At 33.7% G+C, this 23,525-nt stretch overlaps 2 protein-coding genes across 3 annotated transcripts in view; both read left to right on the top strand.

Annotated features, from left to right (window-relative positions):
* Positions 1-8,180, top strand: part of LOC128178814 (uncharacterized) — a 44,901-nt gene extending 36,721 nt beyond the window's left edge. For both annotated transcript variants that reach the window (XM_052846177.1, XM_052846176.1), the window contains one exon: positions 5,879-8,180. In XM_052846177.1, the coding sequence (XP_052702137.1) occupies positions 5,879-7,732 (1,854 nt within the window). In that variant the 3' untranslated portion in view covers positions 7,733-8,180. The remainder of the gene's footprint in view (positions 1-5,878) is intronic.
* A 1,729-nt stretch (positions 8,181-9,909) lies between these two features.
* Positions 9,910-22,368, top strand: LOC128176843 (uncharacterized). Its single transcript, XM_052843389.1, has 3 exons — positions 9,910-9,926; positions 17,463-17,590; positions 21,746-22,368. The coding sequence occupies exons 1-3, from the start codon at positions 9,910-9,912 to the stop codon at positions 22,330-22,332; spliced, it is 732 nt and encodes a 243-aa protein (XP_052699349.1). The 3' UTR covers positions 22,333-22,368.
* The last annotated feature ends 1,157 nt before the right edge of the window (positions 22,369-23,525 follow it).

Consider the following 23,525-nt stretch of genomic DNA (forward strand, 5'->3'; position numbering starts at 1 on the left):
TGTTTTGTTTAAGTTACCATTGTTATTGGTTTAAAAACTCTGCTTCTTACAGGAACATCTAGCTTTACTCTCGACGTTAACGGAAGACCCACTCGTTGCTTTGCAACGAGCTTTGCTCTAGTTCTATCACTTTTTTTGGGTCACTTATGCTATATGACACCCATTGATATGTTCAGTTGTATTAAATATCATGTATAATAATCCCCTGACATTACGATTTAAAGCATAATACACCATTTTGTACCTTATGTACGATTTTACTTAAATAGATTGAGGGAAAAAACAAAAATTTAAACGAATTTATATATATTTTGCAACTAAGTTATGAAAAGTTATTCAGAATACTCCAAACGTCGTAGCTTTGCCCATTAACCGATATATATCCATTGAAGCAGATTTAAATTGGCTTGGTATCGACAATTTTACCTCAATTTTAATAGATATATATTTTTCTCGTCATTTTACCATTTAAATTGCAATTTCACTTCATTTATAATAATCATACTGATTATCCAATGAAGTAAAGCTTAATTTTTGCGAGATTTTAACAACGCAAAAAATCAAAACAAATCTGAACAATTCGTTAAATGTATTCGTAGGACGCAAGAACCTATAAAAGAAATATTAATTAGTATATGTAGTATTACCTTCGTTTTATTAATAAGTTGTGAGTTTAACACTTGCTTCGTCTACCAAATATCTTAAATTGAGGCGAGAATGTCGCCCTCATTTGGAGGAGCGAATTTCTAGTTTTCGTAATGACGTCAGTTCTGACGTTGCAAGTAAAACATCAAAATAGTTTAAAGATTACATTTACTCAGGGGCGAAAAAAAATCCACTTATAGGAACGAAAAACTACTTATTCTACATTGTAGCCCCACTATTGAGGTGCTACATTTCACTTTCAAATAACTAGGTCAATGACCTACTTTTTCTGCTAGTGACCTCTAAATGTTTTTTGAAAAAAATGTCAAAATTTGTCAAAATTGTCCACCATTTTCAAGGTTTTCTTTATTTTGTAATTATTAGAATTAATAAAACAATTTGTAGGTTAGGAAATGATAAAATACGAATAGTTTTACTAATTTTATATTTGACTGAATCGTTTTAAGCTCAAATTTGAAGTTTAATTCAGGCCGAATTTCCTATATCAATTTCCAAAATTTTACCCATTTTTGATCGAGTTTTACAAAAACTGACTAATAGGAGCTCCAAACCATTCATTGCCTAAAACTGTTTTTGTTGTCTGTATTATGTTGACATTAACATTTTATAAGGTCAATGATCAAAATTTGAGATATTTTATCTTGAATTGATTTTATGTATTTTAAAGATTTTTCCAATCGCGTGCCAGCCAATGATATAAATTTAAAGACGAGTAAATACAACCATGAAATAGGTAAAAATGATATGAAAAAACATATAGAAACTTAACTTTTGCAATTACATTGCAACAGAAAGGTTTTAAGAGAAAAAAAGAAAATGAAAATATTAGTCCGAATTTCCTCTGTTTTAATATTAATCTACCTTTGTCGGAGCATATCTTCCTCATATATACAAATCATGGATATCAATATCGATATTTGTTAATAACGTTGTTATTTTGTGTTTTTAAAACAACTTTGGAATTCAGATATTGAACTTTGTAAAAATATATTTTGAAATCTCAAACCCTGAGTAAACGTAATCCTTAAGAAGCCTGAAAAACGTCAGATACTTCGGACTAGATTGAAAATTGTTCAATTTTTGAAAGGACTTTAATTAACAGTTTAATTCTTTGACTTATCTTTTAGAGTGTCATATTATGTTAGAGTTGCAGACTAAAAGCATTCATAAGTTTTATCTCAAAGTTATGAAAGTTGTTAAAAGGATAGGGTTTAAGATAACGTACCGATTTTTAAAGCTTAACATAAGATGATTGTTTGTAAAATGGTCAACTGATAGCCATAATCTTATTGCAAAGATTTTACAAGTATCAAAGTTAATTATTTGGGCACTTTAATTTTCCAATTCATACGTACTAAACAAAAAAAATGCATCTGCATTTGTTTCCTTAAATCTTTGAATTAATAGTTGATTGAAAATCGATTGTAAAATCGTATCGTGTGACCACATCAACAATCTACTCCAATTGACTTACCTGTGCAAGTCAGTTGAAAATCAAATTTAAAAAAATCCATCACATCATGTGACCAAGATTTCTTCTTTCCCAGGAGAAATTCAAAAGAACAAAAATACATATCGTGATTGATAATAGGAAAATCTTACATCTTTTATCTTTTTGGAAATTCTCGGACTTCTTGCAAAATATTCAAATAAAAACCCCATTAATGTTGGACTTTGATGATGTTAAAAACTTGCTACTATTTTTGGAAACATTAACAAATACTGTGACAATATTCTCCACTAATTAACTACGCACGTTTTCGGTAATTTAGTGTTCGTGTCATGATATCATAAACACTGTGTCGAATTTTCAGTCGTTTGCTTCATATATGTATGGATGTTTCAAGAATGCTCCTAACACATTTGCATTGCATGTTCCTAGGAAAATTGAAAAATATAATATGAAGATAATTAAAAGGTAATCCAAGTGTATAGTGTAACAGAAAACCTTATCAAAAAAGTACGTTGTCTTCAATATATCTTAATTGATAAATTGCGATCGATACACATTTGAATTTCAAAAAAATAAAAGTCTTAGCAATCTTAAAGAAACACCTGATTGATAAGTATTTGAGAAGAAGATTTTGAAAGAAATACTCTATATATTCCTATGTAAAATTTCGACCCCCATTGCGGCCCCACCCTTTCCCTGGGGGGTCGATCACGATTATCACAATTTTGAACCTACAGTACATGAGGATGCTTCAACACAAGTTTAATATTTCCTGGCTGATTAGTTTCAGAGAAGAAAAATTTTCAAAGATTTACTCTATATATTCCCAAGTAAAATTTTTACCCCCTCTATTGTGGCCCCATCCTACCCCAGGGGGTCATGATTTCACAACTTTAAATCTTTCACAAGTTTCATCTTTTCTTTCTGATTAGTTTCTGAGAAGAAGATTTTTAAAGATTTACTCTTAATATTCCTATGTTGAATTTGACCCCCCATTGTTGCCCCACCCTACCTCCGGGAGTCATGATTTTCACAACTTTGAATCTACACTACCTGAGGATGCTTCCACAAAAGTTTCACATTTCTTGGCCAAATGGTTCTTGGGAAGAAGACTTTTTTAATATTTCTAAAAATGTTTAATAATTCCTTATTATCTCCTCTTTGAAAAAGGCGTACGCGCGTGGTCCCTAAAATTCATAATTTTGAATTCCCTTTGCCCAAGGATGCTTTGTGCTAAGTTTGGTTAAAATTGGTCCAGTGGTTCTGGAGAAGATGTTGAAAATGTAAAAAGTTTACAGACAGACAGACAGAAACAGACAAACAGACAGACGACAGACAAAATGTGATCAGAAAAGCTCACTTAAGATGAAAGCTCAAGTGAGCTAAAAAGTTTAAATGAAATCAAATGTACTAGACAATAAGGTGATCAATTATAGTGTGGAATATGAAAACGAATAACATTAGCATTATAATTGAGTATAAAATCTGTGGATCACAATTATTATATATTTTGACCCATTTATACGACCTTTTAGATGTAAAATTTGTCGACTATAAACAATGCTCGATGCTTTAATGGAATGAAGAATTGTTTACCGTTCAAATTTGAGCCGTACAAACGTGAAAGAGTTAAGATCCAAAGATATTTACTGCAACTTTAAAAAATGTATGTAAAAATGTTAACCCTATGACTCACAGGGGTTTTTGGGCTCTGTGAGAGGATGTATTATCATATTGTAGAAATTTCGATCGCTCTCTTTGTACACATTCATCATTGGCAGCTTACAATTGACTAACATAAAGAAATTGTAGAAGACCTCTCAGTTTTGTTCATGTGTTTATAGACCAAATTACTTTATAATGATTGTCGTACTTGAATTGGACTCAATATTTTTTAAATCAAACAAAAAATATTGTATTTACATAAATAAATTTCATTTTCTTAAAACTATTAAAATCTGGTTGAATTATTCAGTTATAATTTCTGATTGAATAAATTGAGTGATTAAAAAATACCGAACTTTTTAATTTCAACTTGTATTTGCTCAGTCCCAAGATATCTGTGATTCATATTTTACTTAGATATTCAATTATCATATAAGCTTCAGGGTTCAACTGATGTAAATTCAACAGTACGAAAAATATTTCAAAGGTTTCTCCTTTAATTAAGAGGGCTGGGTGGTCCTGGTCATTTTAAGACAATGTAAAACTTTGAAATTTGAATGAAACATTTATGGAGTTTTTCTTTTATCAAAAAGTGTATAGCTAATCAAATCTTTTTTAAAAATGAAGGTAGATCTGATGGCTAATTTATTGGACTCCTTGAGACACCAGCTTTAGCTTATATATCAGGTTTCAGTTCAAGGCTAAACAATGTGATGTCTACGGGGATTTTGTATTGCAACAGTCTCGGATGATAACATTGAAAATTTTTGTGCGAGGTATTCCGAATGACTTCAAAATGGAGAAAATGTGTAACCCCCCCCCCCCCCCCCCCCCATTATTAATCTTTGTAAGAAACCCAGTTTTCATTCCTGTGAAATTTTTCAAGTAAAATATGAAAACGTGTAAAAAAAATTATCTCTAATTTTTTTTAATTTCTTCTATTTCAATTGCACTTATTTCTAAGGAATGTGTGTATTTTTTTAAATCGCTTAAATGCACTGCATATAATGCGTGGGATAGACTTTAGTTCCATGCAGGGTCTTTCACCAAACAGTTTGCCTGATAACATAATGAGTCATCAACGGCCACATTCCGAAAACACTGGGATAGTTCCACTAACCATCAATTGGTGTTTCATACTTTCTAAAATAGATAAAAACTATACGAGTACCCATTTTCTGATAATGGTGTTTACATTTAAATAATTGATAGATAAACCAATAAACATTGTACCATTTTTTATATATAATTTACGACATAATATGAAAACGACTTAAATCCATAAATGTTCTGTAAATTATCATAATGCAAAAGAAAAGATTTAAATGAAAGAGTAAACTTGCAAAAAGTTGTCACGTCAATGACAGAAAAAATAAGTAAACTTCATTCTTAATTAATATACAGATTTAAAAGTCGGTAGGAGGTTATCTAATTGCTACGTGAGAAGAGTTTGTTTTAAAAAATGATAAGCAGTTTGTTGGCAGTAAGTATGTAGTGAACATATAAAATGCATTTTATCTCTATTTGGAGATATATGTACACGTACTAGCTGTTCATCTCTGAAAAAAAAACATTTCCTATTTTATCAGATGCATCTTTAGTAGCGTTTAGTGCTAATATATGACTTAATATCATAAAATGTTTTGATAAAACTATTCTAACTTTGCTATCCAAATGTTTTGTTATGCATTGGTTAAAATATAAATGGACTGTAATAAATAAGCGATTGTTTCTTTGTATTAATTACTGGTATTTACTGTACATACATGTAAAAATATGGCAGGCAAGTTGCCAATCTTGACCTTAATCATCTTGAAATATTATAATGGTGTATGTGGCATTCTTAATGAGGGTCGATTTCTTATATGTAAAAAAAAATACACCTTTGGGTGTGTCATGTTGTAAATTTTGAATTAACCGGGTAGCAGTAAATACAAAATTTGTCATGTTGTAAATTTTATATTTACTGCCACCCGGTAAAATCAAAATTTACAACATGACAGGTGTCTTGTTCAATGTTACCTATTATTGTAACTAACTTTTAGCAATTTATTTTACTTTCAGATTATAACAGTGTCATTTAATTTATTTCAGATGCTTAGTTCAATCGTTCTGAAAAATTTTGTACATTTCAAAGACAAAACAGTAATTAATCTTCATACTAAAAGTAAAGTGAAAAAGGAAGAATCAAACCCAAGAACAGGCAAAAAGTCAAAATCCGATGTCCAAGGCAGAACATCCGATAATGGTAATGCTCTAAATATCTTTGTGGGAGCTAATTTTTGTGGGAAAAGTACCATATTAGAGCTGATCAGAAGATGCATGACCAAGGGAATAAATGTGACAGAAACTAACTTATTTGATGACAAATCGATTGCATATGTGTTCTGCAAATTTGATTTGGATCCTTATGAAGAATTCTTATCAGGAATAATTAAGGTACCGGGAGATGATTTGTACAAAATTATAATGTACATCGACAAAACTGAAAGTTTTCTCAAGTTTTTGGACTGCAGCGAGAACACATATAAATGTCCATTGCAAAACTTTGATCAGAAGAAAATCGAATCAATGTTTGAAAAAAAAACCGAAGATACATGCATTGATGATACGATACGTTTCCTTCTTAATAAAATAAAACATGGAAACCAAAAAGAAAATATAGTAAGTTCCGAATGTTCACCAAACTGGACATCGATTCAAGACAAATATATTGCTACTTTTCCATTGCGAGGGATTGGAAGTGTACAATGGACAAAAAGTTATAAGAAAATCAAACAAAAAGATCACAATTATAAGGAGGCGTGTATACGAGCTGAAGTTATAACAACATTGTTGTTGTCGAAGAGGTTAGATAAAGAGAAAGAGGATGAGGAGAAAATTTTTAAATTTATTACATACCCTGAAGAATTTGCATTTGAAGCATTAGATGAAGAGACTGTTAATGTAAAACATGGAAAAAATGTATTTCCTTTGTTAAAGGTATCTGAGGGAATATTAGAGGCAAAAATTGCGTCTTTACTTCTGGCACACGATGGCATTAAAACGCTTTGTTTAGAGGACCCTGATCGTGGAATGCACCCTCAAATGATAGAACGTTTGAAAAAAGAGCTGTACAGAAATGCACACACAAAAACAATAATTGTTGTGACACACAGTCCATATTTTATCGACACATATACCATCAACAAAACGCATGTGTTTTTTAGAAAGAAAGCAGACAAATCTTACGTTTGTTCTGTGAGAAATGCTGGGAAAAGTGATGATCTCTCAAGAGTGTCCGACATTGAAACGTTGAGAAGTTTGTTGTTTGCAACCAAAGTCTTGTTAGTGGAAGGAGCAAGTGACAGAGAAGTGGTACAAGGTATATTGACCCAACATAGATTGTTAAAAGAAGAAGGCGATAGCAGTGGCAATGACTTCACCAATATATCTTCATATCAAATTATTACTATTGGCGGTTGTGAAAACGCGGGCAAAGTACAAAAATTTTGCAATTTTATCAATCTGCCATGCTTGTGTTTGTTAGATCGTGACAAACCTTTGAAAGTTAAAGATGGTATAATAACAGATATATGGGGGGTTAAAGATCAAGTTTTAAAGAAAGACCTAAAAGATAGATACGTTGATAAAGAACTCCAACTTTTTTTAAGTTGTGATGAAGATTTTGAAAAATTTCTGGAGGCTTTGAAATCAAAAGAGAAAATTTTTATTTGGAAGTGTGGTGATTTAGAAGACGCAATCCTAAGCTCTGCAAGTTCCCAGAGTTTTATTGCAAGTTCGCTGAAAATTGAAGATGTGACAAAATCGAAATTAAAGGGTAAAATAAAAGAACGATTAAAGGAAGAAGAGAGGCAATTATTTTACTCTGAGCTAATAAAAGTTGATGAAATTAAAAGATTTATTGCATTTATGGAGGAGGAGGAAAATGAACTTAAACGAAAATGAAACTAAAGGATGAAATAAAAGAACGACTAAATGATGGAGAAAGGCAAGCATTTTACACAGAGCTAATGAAAGTTGGTGAAATTGGTGTAAAAAAATTATTACATTTATGGAGGAGGAAGAAAATGAACTTTCCTTTCCGTAGTGAAAATCCATGTTGAATCTGGTCATGGAAACGGTGATTTAAAGGGCATGGTCACAATTCAAAATTTATTTTTATTTTTTTATGTTAACAATGCTTTATAATGGCATTTATCACAGTCAAACAAAATTTGAGTGTTATTTGTCGAGGTGTAATTGAGATACAGAGCTTAAATCTATTTGGTTAAAGTTAGTTATATGATCATTTATTTAGCAAGATGCTGTTTAATTAGAAAATCACAAACATTTTTGGATTGTTTCCGAGAAATGAGACATGATTGTTCTTTCCGAAGAAACTTTAGTTACTTAGCAGGCGAATTTTTTTTAATTCTTTTTTGTACATCCTTAATTAAGAGTCCCTGATAACAAATCATTTGAAAGATGTTTTATCGAGTGCTTCAAGGTTTATCATACAGTTTTACTTTAAAATTACCGTCAATAATCATAATAAAGGTTTTTTTGTATCCACGTACTTAGTTGTCAAATGTATGACACGTTTTAACAACGTTTATTCATATGTGTAACAACCTTTTGTATCTATTTAAACTGCCCACATTAAACTTAAAGGCTGATGTGGCGTACTTTTATTGGCAGTTGTTCTCAAAGCAAATGACTTTAGGGACAAAAGTTCGATATCCGCTATCGTTGCTTTTAAATTTTCCTACAAAATATTCGCCGTGCTTTATTTCGGCATAGTATGCTTATGCTAAACAATTTGTATTATACTAGCATTCTGAAATTGATGAATATTGAATAAATAGTGTCAAACTGACTTGATGGATTACAGTTTGTTATATTATGCATTAGAGCATAATTAATGATTTTAGCATTGAATGCTTACTAGTGTTTTTGGATGTCGTCGGTAACACAGCAAGACGGTGCAGACAAATTGAATAACGTGCATTTGGAAATAACAAATAGCGTTAAATGTGACAGTGGAAGTACATAATAAATCTCTTAACATACTTAATTAATGTAATTGTGAGTTTCCGGAATTTCTAAGAGTCGTACAAAACCGGATGAATCTTACATCGTTTATTTGTACCACGTTGATCTTGATTGACAGTAATTGACACGTGCTTAAAACTACAAGATCTTCGCCAGACTCCATCAGCATGGACTCTCTAAACGGAACAGATAATCACTTTCTCAACAATTTATAAATGGTTGACCAATTTCAGTTCATTTTAAAATGAACAGACATAAATATGTCAAATAACCCCTCAACGGGCCTCACTTACGAAATGAATTTTGGTTGTAGCAACTCCTGTGATAAAAACGCAAAATACATGCTTACAAAAAATAATCCTGATAATTATTACCCGGGAGAAGTAGAAAAGACATGATATTTCTATCAACAAACATGTCCATCTTCGCAAGCCCTGCATTTGTTTTGTTTATAGTAAATAAGCATGCGTAATGGAACCCCGTAACACACTGCGACGTATATATTATGAGTTATAAATAATTATATAAGTTTAGTGAAATAATTAGACTGGTGTTTTGGAGAAATTTGTAATTTTCTGAAAGTTTATACATTTATAAGTTGTACAAAAATACTGAGCCCGCTCGGAAATGTTTTTAAGTCGTTTTTTTTAATAAAATGCGCCGTACTGACTCTTTAAATAAACGGCGCATATGATAAACTAATATTAATTGATTTGAAGTAATGTACATGTACTTTCTGTAATATGTATGAAAACTACTTTTAAAAACTTGTATATATATGTATTACATATGTCAGAATTTTATTTGAAAATTAATGCGACAAAAATACATAGACATATTTTGTATTTTTCTTCCCGTTCGGATGTATGATAATGTGGGTGAAATTCACATTTATCTCCTTGATTTCGTTTCTATTGTTTTGTTTACTATACCAAATACATGAGTAAAAAATAACAATCAATACATATGTATTCATTTGATGAAATTGAATTATAAAAAAAATGTTAATGGGTCCTCAAGACATGCATGGTAAAATGATAAGCCCCAAATTTTTAAATTGATGACCATTCGGTTTTGTAAACAGCTATGCCATGCCAGGTATCAAAAAGTACAAACACACGGCATATACATACATAGGGGCTACGAGTTTCAAGGTTGAACCTTGACAAATATTTAAAAATGATATTCAGATCAAAAGTTCTTCATCGGATTAATTGGAATTTCGGGGGGGGGGGGGGGTCGTTATCCCGGTTCACAAGGTATAAAAGCAATATATAGCGATGTGATTTCAAACATATAAAATTATTTACATCCAATTCTTTATGTATTGGATGGTGTTATCGAAGAAAGGGCCGACACCATTATCTCCCCTTTGTCACGCACTTTATTAAGGTCTTCCGTTTCCAACGGAAGACCTTATAGTTTTCGTACGATTTCTTATTATTAAGGTCTTCCGTTTCCAACGGAAGACCTTATAGTTTTCGTACTGTTTCTTATTAAGGTCTTCCGTTGGAAACGGAAGACCTTATTGTTTTTGCTTTGTTTCTTTTCCTCTATTATTATTATTATTAATTTTTTTTTCTGTCACGTTTTCTCAAAAACGCTTCAGCCGATTTTCATGAAACTTTCAGATCTTATTTATGACAAAATTTGTAAGAAAATTACACGAGATATTTTTGGTCGTCACTTCCGGTACCGAGATATTAAAGATTTTACGTTTTTGCTTGTTCACGACCTTTCTCAAAAAGTATTTAAGATAGAACCTTCAAATTTTCAGAGATGGTAGAGAGTGAACGGCCGCAGTGCCCTTTGCACATCCGAACGTCCTCCGTCACTTCCGGTTGTCACCGGAAGGAAATGAAAAACCTTAATTTTTCAATTTTTTAAATTTGATTTTTTTTTATTTTTTCATTCGATAGAGACGCTCTGAAAACTTCTGAATATGAAATTCGTTTTAAAATCGATAAAAGCATTCCTGAGATTTTGAGCTCAAAAGTTCTGAAGCGAGAGTCCGCGTAGCTCAGTCGTTAGAGTGTTGGACTTGTGCCCAGGCGACCCGGGTTCCGTCCCCGAGTGCCGATTATTTTTTTCTTCCCTAATTTTGTTTTGTTTAACGATTTCATCTTTAAAATGGTGGTTTTTATTGTTTTCCGTTTTATTTTTATCATAAATAAAAATAATAACAGCTTTTTTAGTACAAATATAGTTCTCGTTTCTGTCAGCAGTTTGCTTAATTCAGACGCTCGTCGCATCGCCGGCATCAAAGGCTTGCCGCCGAAGCGCCCCTGCAGTACGACCGCATTAGAGTTCACTGGGTCGCTTTGCCGGCATCAAAGAAATGCCGCAATCTCCATGATTGTATGCACACAGCATTTAGCAATACACCAACGATATTCTACATGGCTTTAAAAGGAGGACTGATTAGTATTTATTCACATAACTATATAGATACACGCATGCATGTATACATGCGTTTATTGACATATGTTGCTTATATATTGATTTCCTGAACACTATAAAACACTATGAAATCTCTCTCTCTCTCTCTCTCTCTCTCTCTCTCTCTCTCTCTCTCTCTCTCTCTCTCTCTCACCCTGACAACCGGGTGACTGCGATACGGTGTGAAAACTGACCACCCTTGTATCTGTGTTTGGGCCTATGTATTAACAGATGTAAACACTGATCGTTGATATACACTGTTGAAACAAAGAGTCTGATTATTCACTTTTGATTTATTAAAATCATTACGGCAGGGTGGATTGGGATTATAATCATTTACAATCAGTCTTTTAAAGTTTAGATTTATTTACAAAAGTCTATAAACATGTACATGTTCTCCCAAAAGCGGGATTAGTGATTAAGCAGCGGGGTCAATAATTCTCTCTCTCTCTCTCTCTCTCTCTCTCTCTCTCTCTCTCTCTCTCTCTCTCTCTCTCTCTCATTATAGCTAGATAAACAATGAATGTGCATATCCGTATAAATTAGCCTAGCGAACATTTTTATATGGGTATAATATATGTATTAATTGATTAAATCGGAATTTGAATTAATTATTCTCCCCTGGGAATAAACCCCGTTTCAAAATCGCCCTCACTTGGTTTCAGACTTTTGAAGACTCACCGGACAATATGCTTTGCCCTGCGTATAATCTCTCTCGGATGGGGATCCGATTACTATTGATGAAATAAAATCACTATTATTGATGAAATAAAATGTTTTTCTATTAACTTATATAGCAAATTAAAAATGCTGAGGTGGATTGAAAATACGCTTCATATATCAGACGTCCGCGTCAATTTGTTCCCGCCCATTTCAAACGTTTTGACCTGTTGCATTCATCTCCATGTACCTAATGTTAATGCTATACATATATTAGAATAAAAGTAAATATCAATGAAAAAATCATAATTAAGATTTTGAGATTTTTAAATTTCAAATCAATGGTACAGTGGCTTATACAGCGCTTATACATTGTTCTAACATATGTATTTTGTTTAGAAATTGTGTAATATGTGATATTTAGAATTTAATATTCTACGTTTAATATAGAAGTCACCGACCAACCCCCCCCCCCCCCCCCCAATTCATAAAATCATTTAGTTTTTCTGGTCCGATTTTACTTGATCTTTGATCTTGGGCCTTTAATTTCAACTAAGTATCATTCTATATTACTGTACTAATTATAATTAATTATAGTACAAATTATACTAATTATAGTACAAGTTGAAAAACACTCTTCAATTAAGATTTAGACAAAAACAGTCTTTTATTATTAGGGTCTTCCGTCTTCAGCGGAAGACCCTTCTATTCTTATTGTTATTAGGGTCTTCCGTTTACAAAGGAAGACCCTCTTTTTTTTCTTCGGTTTCTTTTTATTACAGGTTATTAGACCTGTTATTAAGTCAAAAGACCTCTTATTTAATATGAAATAAAATGGGACTGGTCCTTAAAATTAAGGATCCTACAGGATGGATAATCCTTCATCCATCGCTCTTTTAGATCACATCTGCATTTCCTGATATGTTTCGTTGATGAAGATAAAAGGCAAGGTCATTTCCTCTTCTAAAAATCGGACGGAAGACCTCCTCGTTGCTCGCAACGAGATCGTGTCTAGTTATTATTATTTTTTTCCCCAAATATTGTGCACGCGATATCTCGAAAACTATTCGGCCGATTTCGACCATTTTTTCACAGATGATTGCCAGTGGTCATAATTCTAGAAGTTTTTTGAAATTTTGAAATCGTCACTTCCGGTTCCGATTTACGGCCGATTTTGTAAATTTTTACGACCAATTTTGTGCAGACATAAACTCAGAGACTATCAGAGATAGGAATATGAAATTTTCAGGATAGGTAGACCATCGGTTAAAGTTGTGCACAATATATTTTTTTAGCGCCAGTGGCGCCATTCCTTTGAGCTCGCCTAGGCTCGAAAATTGGGTACGAATTTCGAATCAAATTTTTCAGACGTTGTGATCTGTATCTTTTTATGAGTTGATATTTTGTTAAAACATATATAACAAAAGTGGTAGATAATTAAAAGTCCTTTCCAACAAAATCAAGAAATAGGGGCTGGCCCCTTAAATTAGGGGCCAAGACACTCATAAACTCTATTACAAATAACTTAAAAACGATAAAGATTTTGTAATGCATTACAGAAGCAAAGTTGTTGACCGTACAAATATCTATCAGGCAAGATCGTTGCCACGCCCATTTATTACATAATTAGGGATTTTTAGGGGCTAAAGTACTAAAACTTTGACGCAATTTATGTAGAAAAATAGACATATTTTGTTAAGCATTGTTGAAGAGAAAATGCTTGCATTGATGATTCTAATCGATTCCATTAATCAAAACACCAATGTCTGTCCCCATTAAGGATCTAGAGGGCTGGCCCCTAAAATATTCAATCATTTGTATCTAAAAAATGAACAACAATTCTAGATAAGTGTAAGAACAAAAAATGTTGGTATTCTTAAGACCTTTCAAATGAATTCAAGAAAAAGGGGCTGGCCCCTTAAATTAGGGGCCAATATACTCGTAAACTGTATTACACATATCTTACAAACGATCAAGATTTTTTAATGCATTATAGAAACAAAGTTGTTGGTCGTAACAATATCACTTTGTAAAACTAATTTCTAAACCAATTAATAACGTAATTAGGGGTTTTAGGGGACTAAAATCTTAAACCTTAAATGTGCTGTATGTGAAAAAGCAAAACTCTTTGTTAAGCATTTCAAGGGATATTAACAATCGTATGCATAATCTGAAAGGGAGTGGTCGAGGGGGAAATTTGAAATTTCATTTATATTTTAATCGTATCGTTTAAAAGTTGAACGGAAGACCTACTCGTTACTCGTAACGAGATCGTATCTAGTTATTAAGGTCTTCCGTTTCCAACGGAAGACCTTATTGTTTTCGTACTGTTTCTTATTATTATTTTTTTCCACAAATTCTGTGCACGCGATTTCTCAGAGACTATTCGGCCGATTTTGACCATTTTTTCACAAATGATTGCCAGAGGTCATAATTCTAGACGTTTTTTGAAATTTGGAAATCGTCATTTCCGGTACCGAGTTACGGCGGATTTTCTATTTTTTACGACCTTTTTTGTGCAGAGCTGATCTCAGAAAGTATTAGAGATATGAATACGAAATTTTTAGGATAGGTAGTCTATAGTTTGAAGTTGTGCACTATTATATTTTTTTACGCCAGTGGCGCAATTTCCTTTAGCTCGCCTAGGCACGAAAATTGGGTACGAATTTTCATTCAAAATTTTCATACGTTTTGATCTGTATCTTTTTATCAGTTGATATTTTGTTAAGATATATATAACAGAAGTGGTAGATAATCATAAGTTCTTTCCAACGAAATCAAGAAAAGGGGCCGGCCCCTTTTTTTAGGGGCCAAGAGACTCGTAAACTCTATTACAAATAACCTAAAAACGATAAAGATATTGTAATCCATTATAGAAGCAAAGTTGTTGATAATACCAATATCTATTAGAAAAAATCATTGCCACGCCCATTTATTACGTAATTAGGGAATTTTAGGGGCCAATGAACTTAAACTTTGACGCAATATAAATAGAGAAGTAGACATATTTTGTTAGACATCATAGAAGAGAAAATGTTTGAATTTATGAATTAAATCGATTCCACTTATCAAAACACGAATTTCTGTCCCCATTAAGGATCTTGAGGGCTGGCCCCTAAAATATTCAATTATTTTTATTTCAAAAATGATCTAGAATTCTAAATAAGTGTAAGAACAAAAAATGTTAGTATTCGTAAGACCTTTCGAATGAATTCAAGAAAAAGGGGCTGGTCCCTTTATTTAGGGGCCAAGACTCTCGTAAACTCTATTACAAATAACTTAAAAATAATAAAGATATTGTAATGCATTATAGAAGCAAAGTTGTAGATATTACCAATATCTGTTAGAAAAAAATCATTGCCATGCCAATTTATTACGTAATTAGGGATTTTCAGGGGCCAAAAAACTTAAACTTTGACGCAATATATCTAGAAAAGGAGACATAATTTGTTCAGCATTGTAGAAAAGAAAATGTTTGTATTGATGATTCTAATCAATTCCACTAATCAAAACACCAATGTCTGTCCCCATTAAGGATCTAGAGGGCCGGCCCCTAAAATATTCAATCATTTGTATCTCAAAAACGATCAACAATTCTAGATAAGTTTAACAACAAAAAATGTTAGTATTCGTGAGACCTTTCAAATGAACTCAAGAAAAAAGGGATGGCCCCTTAAATTAGGGGCCAAGACACCCGTAAACTCTATTACACATACCTTGAAAACGATCAAGATTTTGTAATGCATTATAGAAACAAAGTTGTTAATCGTAACAATAACAGTTTGTAAAACTCATTTCAACACCCATTGATGACGTAATAAGGGTACTAAAATCTTAAATCTTTAATGTGCTTTATGTGAAAAACCAAAACTCTTTGTTAAGCATTTTAAAGGATATTGACAATCGTATACATTTTTTGAAATGAAGTGGCTGAAGGGACTTTTGAAATTTCATTGTTATTTTAAACGTATCGTTTAAAAATTGAACGGAAGACCTACTCGTTACTCGTAACGAGATTGTATCTAGTTATTATTTTTTTTTTCCACAAATTTTGTGCACGAGATTTCTCGAAAACTATTCGACCGATTTCGACCATTTTTTCAGAGAAGATGAGACTTGATGTAAACTTCATACGTTTTTGAGATTTTTCCTGTCGGCACTTCCGGTACCGATTTATCGGCCATTTTGTCCATTTTCACGACCTATTTTGTGCAGAGCTGATCTCAGAAACTATCAGAGATATGACTATGAAATTTTCAGGATAGGTAGTCTATAGTTTGAAGTTGTGCACTATTATATTTTTTTACGCCAGTGGCGCCATTTCTTGGAGCTCGCCTGGGCTCGAAAATTGAGTACGAATTTTCATTCAAAATTTTCATACGTTTTCATCTGTATCTTTTTATCGGTCAATATTTTGTTAAGACATATACTACAAAAGTAGTAGATAATTAAACGTTCTTTCCAACAAAATAAAAAAAAGGGGCTGACCCCTTAAATTAGGGGCCAAGACACTCGTAAACTCTATTACAAATAACTTAAAAACGATCAAAATTTTGTAATACAATATAGAAGCAAAGTTGTTGATTGTAGCAATATTTATCAGGTAAAATCATTTTCACACCCATTTATGACGTAATTAGGGATTTTAAGGGGCTAAAGTACTTAAACTTTGATGCAATATATCTAGAGAAGGAGACATATTTTGTTAGGCAATGTAGAAAAGAAAATGTTTGCATTGATGATTCTAATCGATTCCACTAATCAAAACTCTAAAGTCTGTCCCCATTAAGGATCTAGAGGGCTGGCCCCTAAAATATTCAATCATTTGTATCTAAAAAATGAACAACAATTTTAGATGGGTGTAAGAACAAAAATGTTAGTATTCGTGAGACATTTCGATTGAGAAAAAGGGGCTGGCCCCTTAAATGAGGGGCCAAGACACTCGTAAACTATATTACAGATAACTTGAAAACAATCAAGATTTCAAATATCTTTGGTACCTAGCCTTTTTACAAAATTGATACCAGCGAGATTTTAGTCACTGTAAGTGAATTGAGACATAAACTTTTATAAATGATAGACAATCGATTGAAGATATATTAAACGGGTTTTCTTTTGTCAACCGTCACTTCCGGTACTCACCAGAAGAGTTCAAACAATTCATTTTTTTCACAAGTTTAACTGATTTTCTTTGGTGTTTCATCTCCCATGATTAACAGTAGTGTACAATAAACAAATGTATAAAAAAAAAACCTAGCTTTTATTTTCATAAACCTCTTTTGTTCGTCCGTTTTCGGTCTCGAGACAAAAAACCTAGATTCACCAAGATCGCAGATTTGGCAGAGAATATCGATATTTCATCGTATCATATGAAAACAAAATCGGACGGAAGACCTACTCGTTACTCGTAACGAGATCTAGTTACTAGAGTTATCTCCCCATTGAATATATAAATTAAAGCCCAAGCCCAATAATCTTTCTTTCACTTCCTGTTGCTGAGAAGATATGTTGGTTAAGTTAATATTAAATTTTTATCTTTGATAAGCACATGCTCAGAACCGGTGCAAACCAATTCGGAGGTCACGCAACCATCAAGGACAACGACGTCATCTTCTTATGCCATATGCATGGACGATATTCCTCCAGCAGTCCCATCGGTCCACAACATGCTAGGTATGCACGTTAGCAACGCAATTAAACAAAAAATTATAGAAGGGCAGTATATTGATCTGGCCTCTCTATTACCTCCTAGACCTGGTGGGGATGAGAAGAAATTAATTGTAAATAATATGGGGGAAATAATATCAAAGGATGCTAACCCCAAAAAGGTTGATACCATAGAACAGTGGACTGATCTCATGTTTATATTTGCTGGGATTTATCTTAGTGGCCACTCTGCTAAATCCATAGAGCTTTTGAAATACATGCAGTGTGTTAGGATGGGGGCTAATAGGGGAGCAGTGGGATGGAAAGAATACGATGTTCAGTATAGGTTACGTAAGGCTCATAATCCAGCATCATCATGGGGGGAAGTGGATTCTGAGCTCTGGTTAATGTACATGACCCCAACTTCAACCGTTAATGCTCCTCAAACCCTGCCCAGAGCTACATCTATAGGAAAGTGCTACAACTTCAATTTCAAAGGGTCTTGCGAAAAGTTTCCTTGCACGTACACTCACAGTTGTTTACGTTGTAGCGGCCAGCATGCTATAATACACTGCACTCTTGCTCAAACTCATATGCATAATTTTCGTGCCCCCAGATTCCCAACTTAACATGCTAATAATCAACCCAGGACAAAACAATCGCATTTCAGGGAACCCCAGAACCACAACAACCTGCGCCCCCGTTTTAGATTTACAAACCCACAAGGTGTGGGGCCTCGGCAAAACCCCTATTAAACTCCCGGCACTTGAGAAGTACTTGTCAGATTATCCAAAAACTCAGACTGCGAAAAAATTATTTTTAGGGTTTTCCCAGGGTTTTCAATTATATTACACGGGGCCAAGAATTCATATTCAATCAAAAAATTTGATATCTGCGTATGAACATCACAACGAGCTTCGAGAAAAAATAATGAAGGAAGTAGAATTAGGACGGGTTCGGGGGCCATTTCGGGATCTACCAATTTCAAACCTCCGCATATCTCCTATCGGAGTGGTGCCAAAGGGGGACAACTCTGGTTGGAGATTAATAACACACCTCTCATTTCCTAAATTCAATAGCGTAATAATTTTTTTCATAGACCCAGAGGAAAGCTCAATTAAATATACATCTTTTGACTCGGTTATACAGATGATTGCTAAAATTGGTCAGGGGGCATTTATAGCAAAATGCGATATAAAATCAGCTTTTAGACTTTTGCCAATATGTCCAGGGGATTTTGACCTACTTGGTTTTATGTTTGATGATATGTACTACATTGATAAGTGTTTATCAATGAGGTGTTCTGTGTCATGTAAGGTCTTTGAAGAATTTGCAACATTTTTAAACTGGTTGGCAATAAAAAAATCTCATGTAGACACAATAGACCACTATTTGGACGATTTTATATTTGCGGGTCACAATGCTTCTGTTTGTAAGGACACCATGTCTACATTTCATAGTATTTGTCTTGATCTAGGGGTACCTTTAGCTGAGGATAAAACTGTAGGTCCTACCACTTGCTTAACGTTTTTAGGTTTGGAAATCGACACTATTGAAATGCTGGTTAGAGTACCTTATCCAACATGTGTTGAACTCCAAAATCTTTTAAAACAAATGTTTCCACTCAAAAAAGTCACACTTAAGCAGTTGCAGTCAGTGCTGGGAAAACTTAATTTCTTTACAAGGGCAATTCGGCAAGGCCTTGCATTTGTTCGGCGCCTGTATGACGCCATCATCGGTGTCACGCAACCACATCATTACCTAAGAGTTACTCAATCTATGCGAGAGGACATTTTTATGTGGTGTAGGTTTTTGGAGGATTTTAACGGTGTGGTTTATTTCTTAGAAGAAGAATGGTATTCAGATCAAAATCTCAATTTGTTCACCGATAGCTCAGGGTCTGCTCAACTAGGATGTGGTGCGTATTTGAATGGGGAGTGGTGTTTCTTTAGTTGGCCCAAAAATTGGAAATATATCGATGGGCATCACGACATGACCCTATTAGAGTTTATCCCTGTGGTTTTATCTGTTATCATTTGGGGCAACAAATTAGCCAACAAAAAAATTACATTTCACATAGACAATCAGGCATTGGTTGCAGTTTTGAACACACTAACCTCTAAATCTGAGCTTGTCATGGTATTAGTTAGAGCATTTGTCTTAAAATGCATGCGACACAACATTTTATTTCGTGCTGAATATATTTCAACTAAATCTGATAATATTGCTGATGCCATTTCTCGTAAATAGTGGACCAGGTTTCGCCAGGCCGCACCAAATGCAAGGAGGGACCCCGAACCCATCCCCCAGTCATTTCACAACCTTATTTCAAGTTTGAACTTGATCGGCTGCTAGAAGCTGCACTATCCGATAACACATACAGGGTTCAAAAAGTCGGTTTACTGTCGTATCAAAAATTTTGTCATCAGTTCGCACTTGCATATTGGCCTCCAACACTATGTTCGGTGGTTCAGTACTTATTGCATCTATCAACATTTGGCCTTGCTTATTCAACGGTGCGTTCGTATTTGTCTGCAATTTCTTACCACTGCAAGTTACAAGGAATGGGGGACCCAACTTCTCAATTTTTAGTTACAAAGCTTTTGCAGGGCATGAAACGGTTAAATCACAATTCTGATACAAGACTGCCTATAACTAAAGACTTGCTTGAAAAAATAATTTTGGTTTTACCCACTACATGCACTAATTCTTATGAAACAAGTCTTTTCTCGGCAGCATTTTCACTGGCATTTCATGGTTTATTTCGTGTCGGTGAATTCACAGTTCACTGTAAAATTCCGAACAATATTGTACTTGGTATGGAAAATCTAACTCTAGATCCTGATAAACAGCTATTGTTAATCAATCTCAAACATTCCAAGACTGACCAGGTAGGAAAAGGTACCATGCATTTTTCAAATTGGTAAATCTGAGGGAGTTGCGTGTCAATTTAAGCTTGTTGAGAAATATTTAAGTGTCCGTCCGTTGACTGCAGGGCCTCTTTTTTTGTCACTTTGATAAGACCCCGCTCACGAGATACCAGTTTACGGCAGTACTCTCAAAAGCAATAGTTCGTCTTAAAGAGGTTCGATCCTCTGATTTTGGGTAGCCATTTTGGGTCATCTCTAGTCTTGAAATTCTGTGTCATATATGAATTCTACTTGTAAATTCCTTTTTTACAATGACAAACAAACTATATTGAATAAAATAGAGAAGGAAAAATTCCATATTTAGAAAGCGTAGTAAGGGACTATATTTTGTGGCGGAAGGTTTTGCAGAAGAAAATGAACATTTTTCATAACTCGGTTGGTTTAGAGTACCGTAATTTTAGCTTTCTTATTTTCCGTGCAGACCAAATTTTTAGATAGTTTTTGCATTGGAATATCAAAAAACATATTTCAACAATATTTCAATATTTCTATCGACATATATTGGCATGTTTAAGTGATATTTCATAAAATTAAAGGAAAATCAACTCCAATTTCCCCATAAAATTAGCTTATTTCATACCATATCTCAAAATTTACATCATAGACACATACTTGGTTTTATTTTCTGAATATTTAAGTATCTTTTGACAAATCTGTCATAATTTGAGAAAAAGTTTGAGACTTTTAAATTATTTAATTGCATGTTGAATCGTTTATGAATAAAAATAGTATTTTTTCAGCGCAAAAAGGTCAACATATCAATAAGGTGAAGAAATTGCAAACTTTTTCATTATGATAATTTTGATTTTATTAATTCTAAATAATGTAAATTTGTATTTGATACAATGGTTCATTTCGATAAAAAAATATAGAGGGAAAAGCGATTTATGTGCAATTTGCACGTTCAGTGCAGAAAGGTCATATTAAATACACCGTAGCACAGAAAGGAGCATATAGACCCCAACATTTTATTTTGAATTTTGGTTGAGATATGTGTGTAGATGTTAAAAAAATACTTTAGAAAAAAACTTAGAGACTTTTGATCGCAGGATCCAACGTCCTTAAGTTACCGGAGAACACAAGATACAAATCTCATTCTTTTCGGATTGGAGCTACATGTAGCACTGAATTGGCATTGCAAGGCTTTTCTGCGGAAACAATTCAGAAATGTGGAAGATGGAAACCTTCGTGTTACAAGTCATACATTCGCATACCAAAATTCTAACTCATAGGCTTTGCTTATCTATTGTAGACAAACAAAAAGTGTGGTTAGTGGGGTCCTCAATACTGAAGCATGCTCAATTAGAAGCATTTTTAAGACCTGGAGGTCTTCACCTGAACTTGAAAAGGCTAAATATTTCATTATGGTGGCAGGGGTACAGTGGCCTGAAATTGTCTCAAGTAGAGCAGAAGCTTAAAACCCTTGCAAAGGTGGGTCCTGCACCTAATGTCATTTTAATACACTGTGGGGGAAATGACTTAGGGGAGACTTCTATTAGAAAACTCAGGCTAGTTTGCATGAAGCTTTTTCAATTTATTCAAACCAACTTCCCACATTCTAAGGTCATTTGGTCTTGCATCCTTCCACGCATACAATGGCGTTATTCTCAAAACTCTCGTGCTATAGAATCACAACGTAAACGCCTTAATTCTTGTGCATCCAGGTTAGCCTTGCGGTATGACGGCGCAATTATCCGCCATCCTGATATAAAGCGTGACTCCTTGTTTTTCTGTGATGGAGTACACTTGTCAAAATTGGCTAATGCTGTTTTCCTAAATACTCTTCAGGGGGGTCTTGAGGCTATCTTAACAAAAGGGCATGCTTGTTATCCGGCTTAGCAAGCTTACCCTAGGGCACGGTTGTAAGTTAAATCCGCTCATACCCCCACCCATATGGTGGCGGAGTTCCCAATCTCTAAAGCACCATAGCTGCTTTCGAGTTTGGGAACTTATGGCATGAATGAGCGGCGCTGGTCATTTCAGACAAGTGCATGTATTATTATGTGGACATCGACATCGACCCCTGCACCTCCCAAGGGTCAATCGTAAATTCTTGACTTCTGCACCTCCCAGTGTCAAGGTATTAAACCTGTGAACTTTGAACTTTGAGTGAACTTTGAATGAACTTTGAACTTTGTTTGAATTTGTTGAATTATGTTAACTACATGTATGATGTTACTTGATGTGTTGAATTTTGAAATTTGGGGCATGCCCTTTGTCATGTATGGCGGCCCATTACCCTTAAACAGCCGTGCCCAATCATCGCCAGATTTGAAATAAAATTAAAGAAAATTAAAAATGTTTTACTATTTGTGTTTTGTCGCTCACTTTTCTGAGATAACAAGCACATAGCACATCATTTTTTTTATCAATAAATTTACCAGTGAAAATGAAATAAATTACATGATGTGTATCTAATACCAGTTTAAAGTTAATATATATCTGTATACCAAACAATTTAACATCAGTTGTCATCAATTGTTGTATTGGAAATATACTCAGTAAAATTGTTTTGAGGTATGTTCACTAGGATACAGCACAATTAGGATGACGCATCAAAAGTTACATGTATTTAAAGAATAGAAATATGTTACATGTACATTAAAAGTTTAAAATCAAATATTTCCAAACTGAATTTTAACCTCAGCAATAGATGTGAAAAGTTACCTTAACAGCTGTAAGTATGAATGTTTATTTTTCAAGCGTGTCTTTATCTGTTTGTTATTTAAAAAGCACATAATTCTTGAAGCCAGAACTTAAAGAGTGAGGTTAGAGTAACATTACCTTTAGTTACTGTCTTGAAACCTGCACGTTAGTAAAAAGTGTGTTATGATGGGCTGTGCTGTAACCCCGGACTTCGTTGACAGGTTTTGTGTACAGAATTACATTGGGCTGTCCACGCTGAAATTTCCGTTTCTTTCACGTTTCTTGATTTAAAATAAATTATTCTCTATTTATTTGCATCCTAAACTGCCTAAACTTCAAAATTCAGGGAACATTAACATGTTTTTGGAGCTATAATATTTTGTGAT

Source organism: Crassostrea angulata, chromosome 3 (genome assembly GCF_025612915.1).
Source record: "Crassostrea angulata isolate pt1a10 chromosome 3, ASM2561291v2, whole genome shotgun sequence".
Classification (NCBI taxonomy): Eukaryota; Metazoa; Mollusca; class Bivalvia; order Ostreida; family Ostreidae; genus Magallana; species Magallana angulata.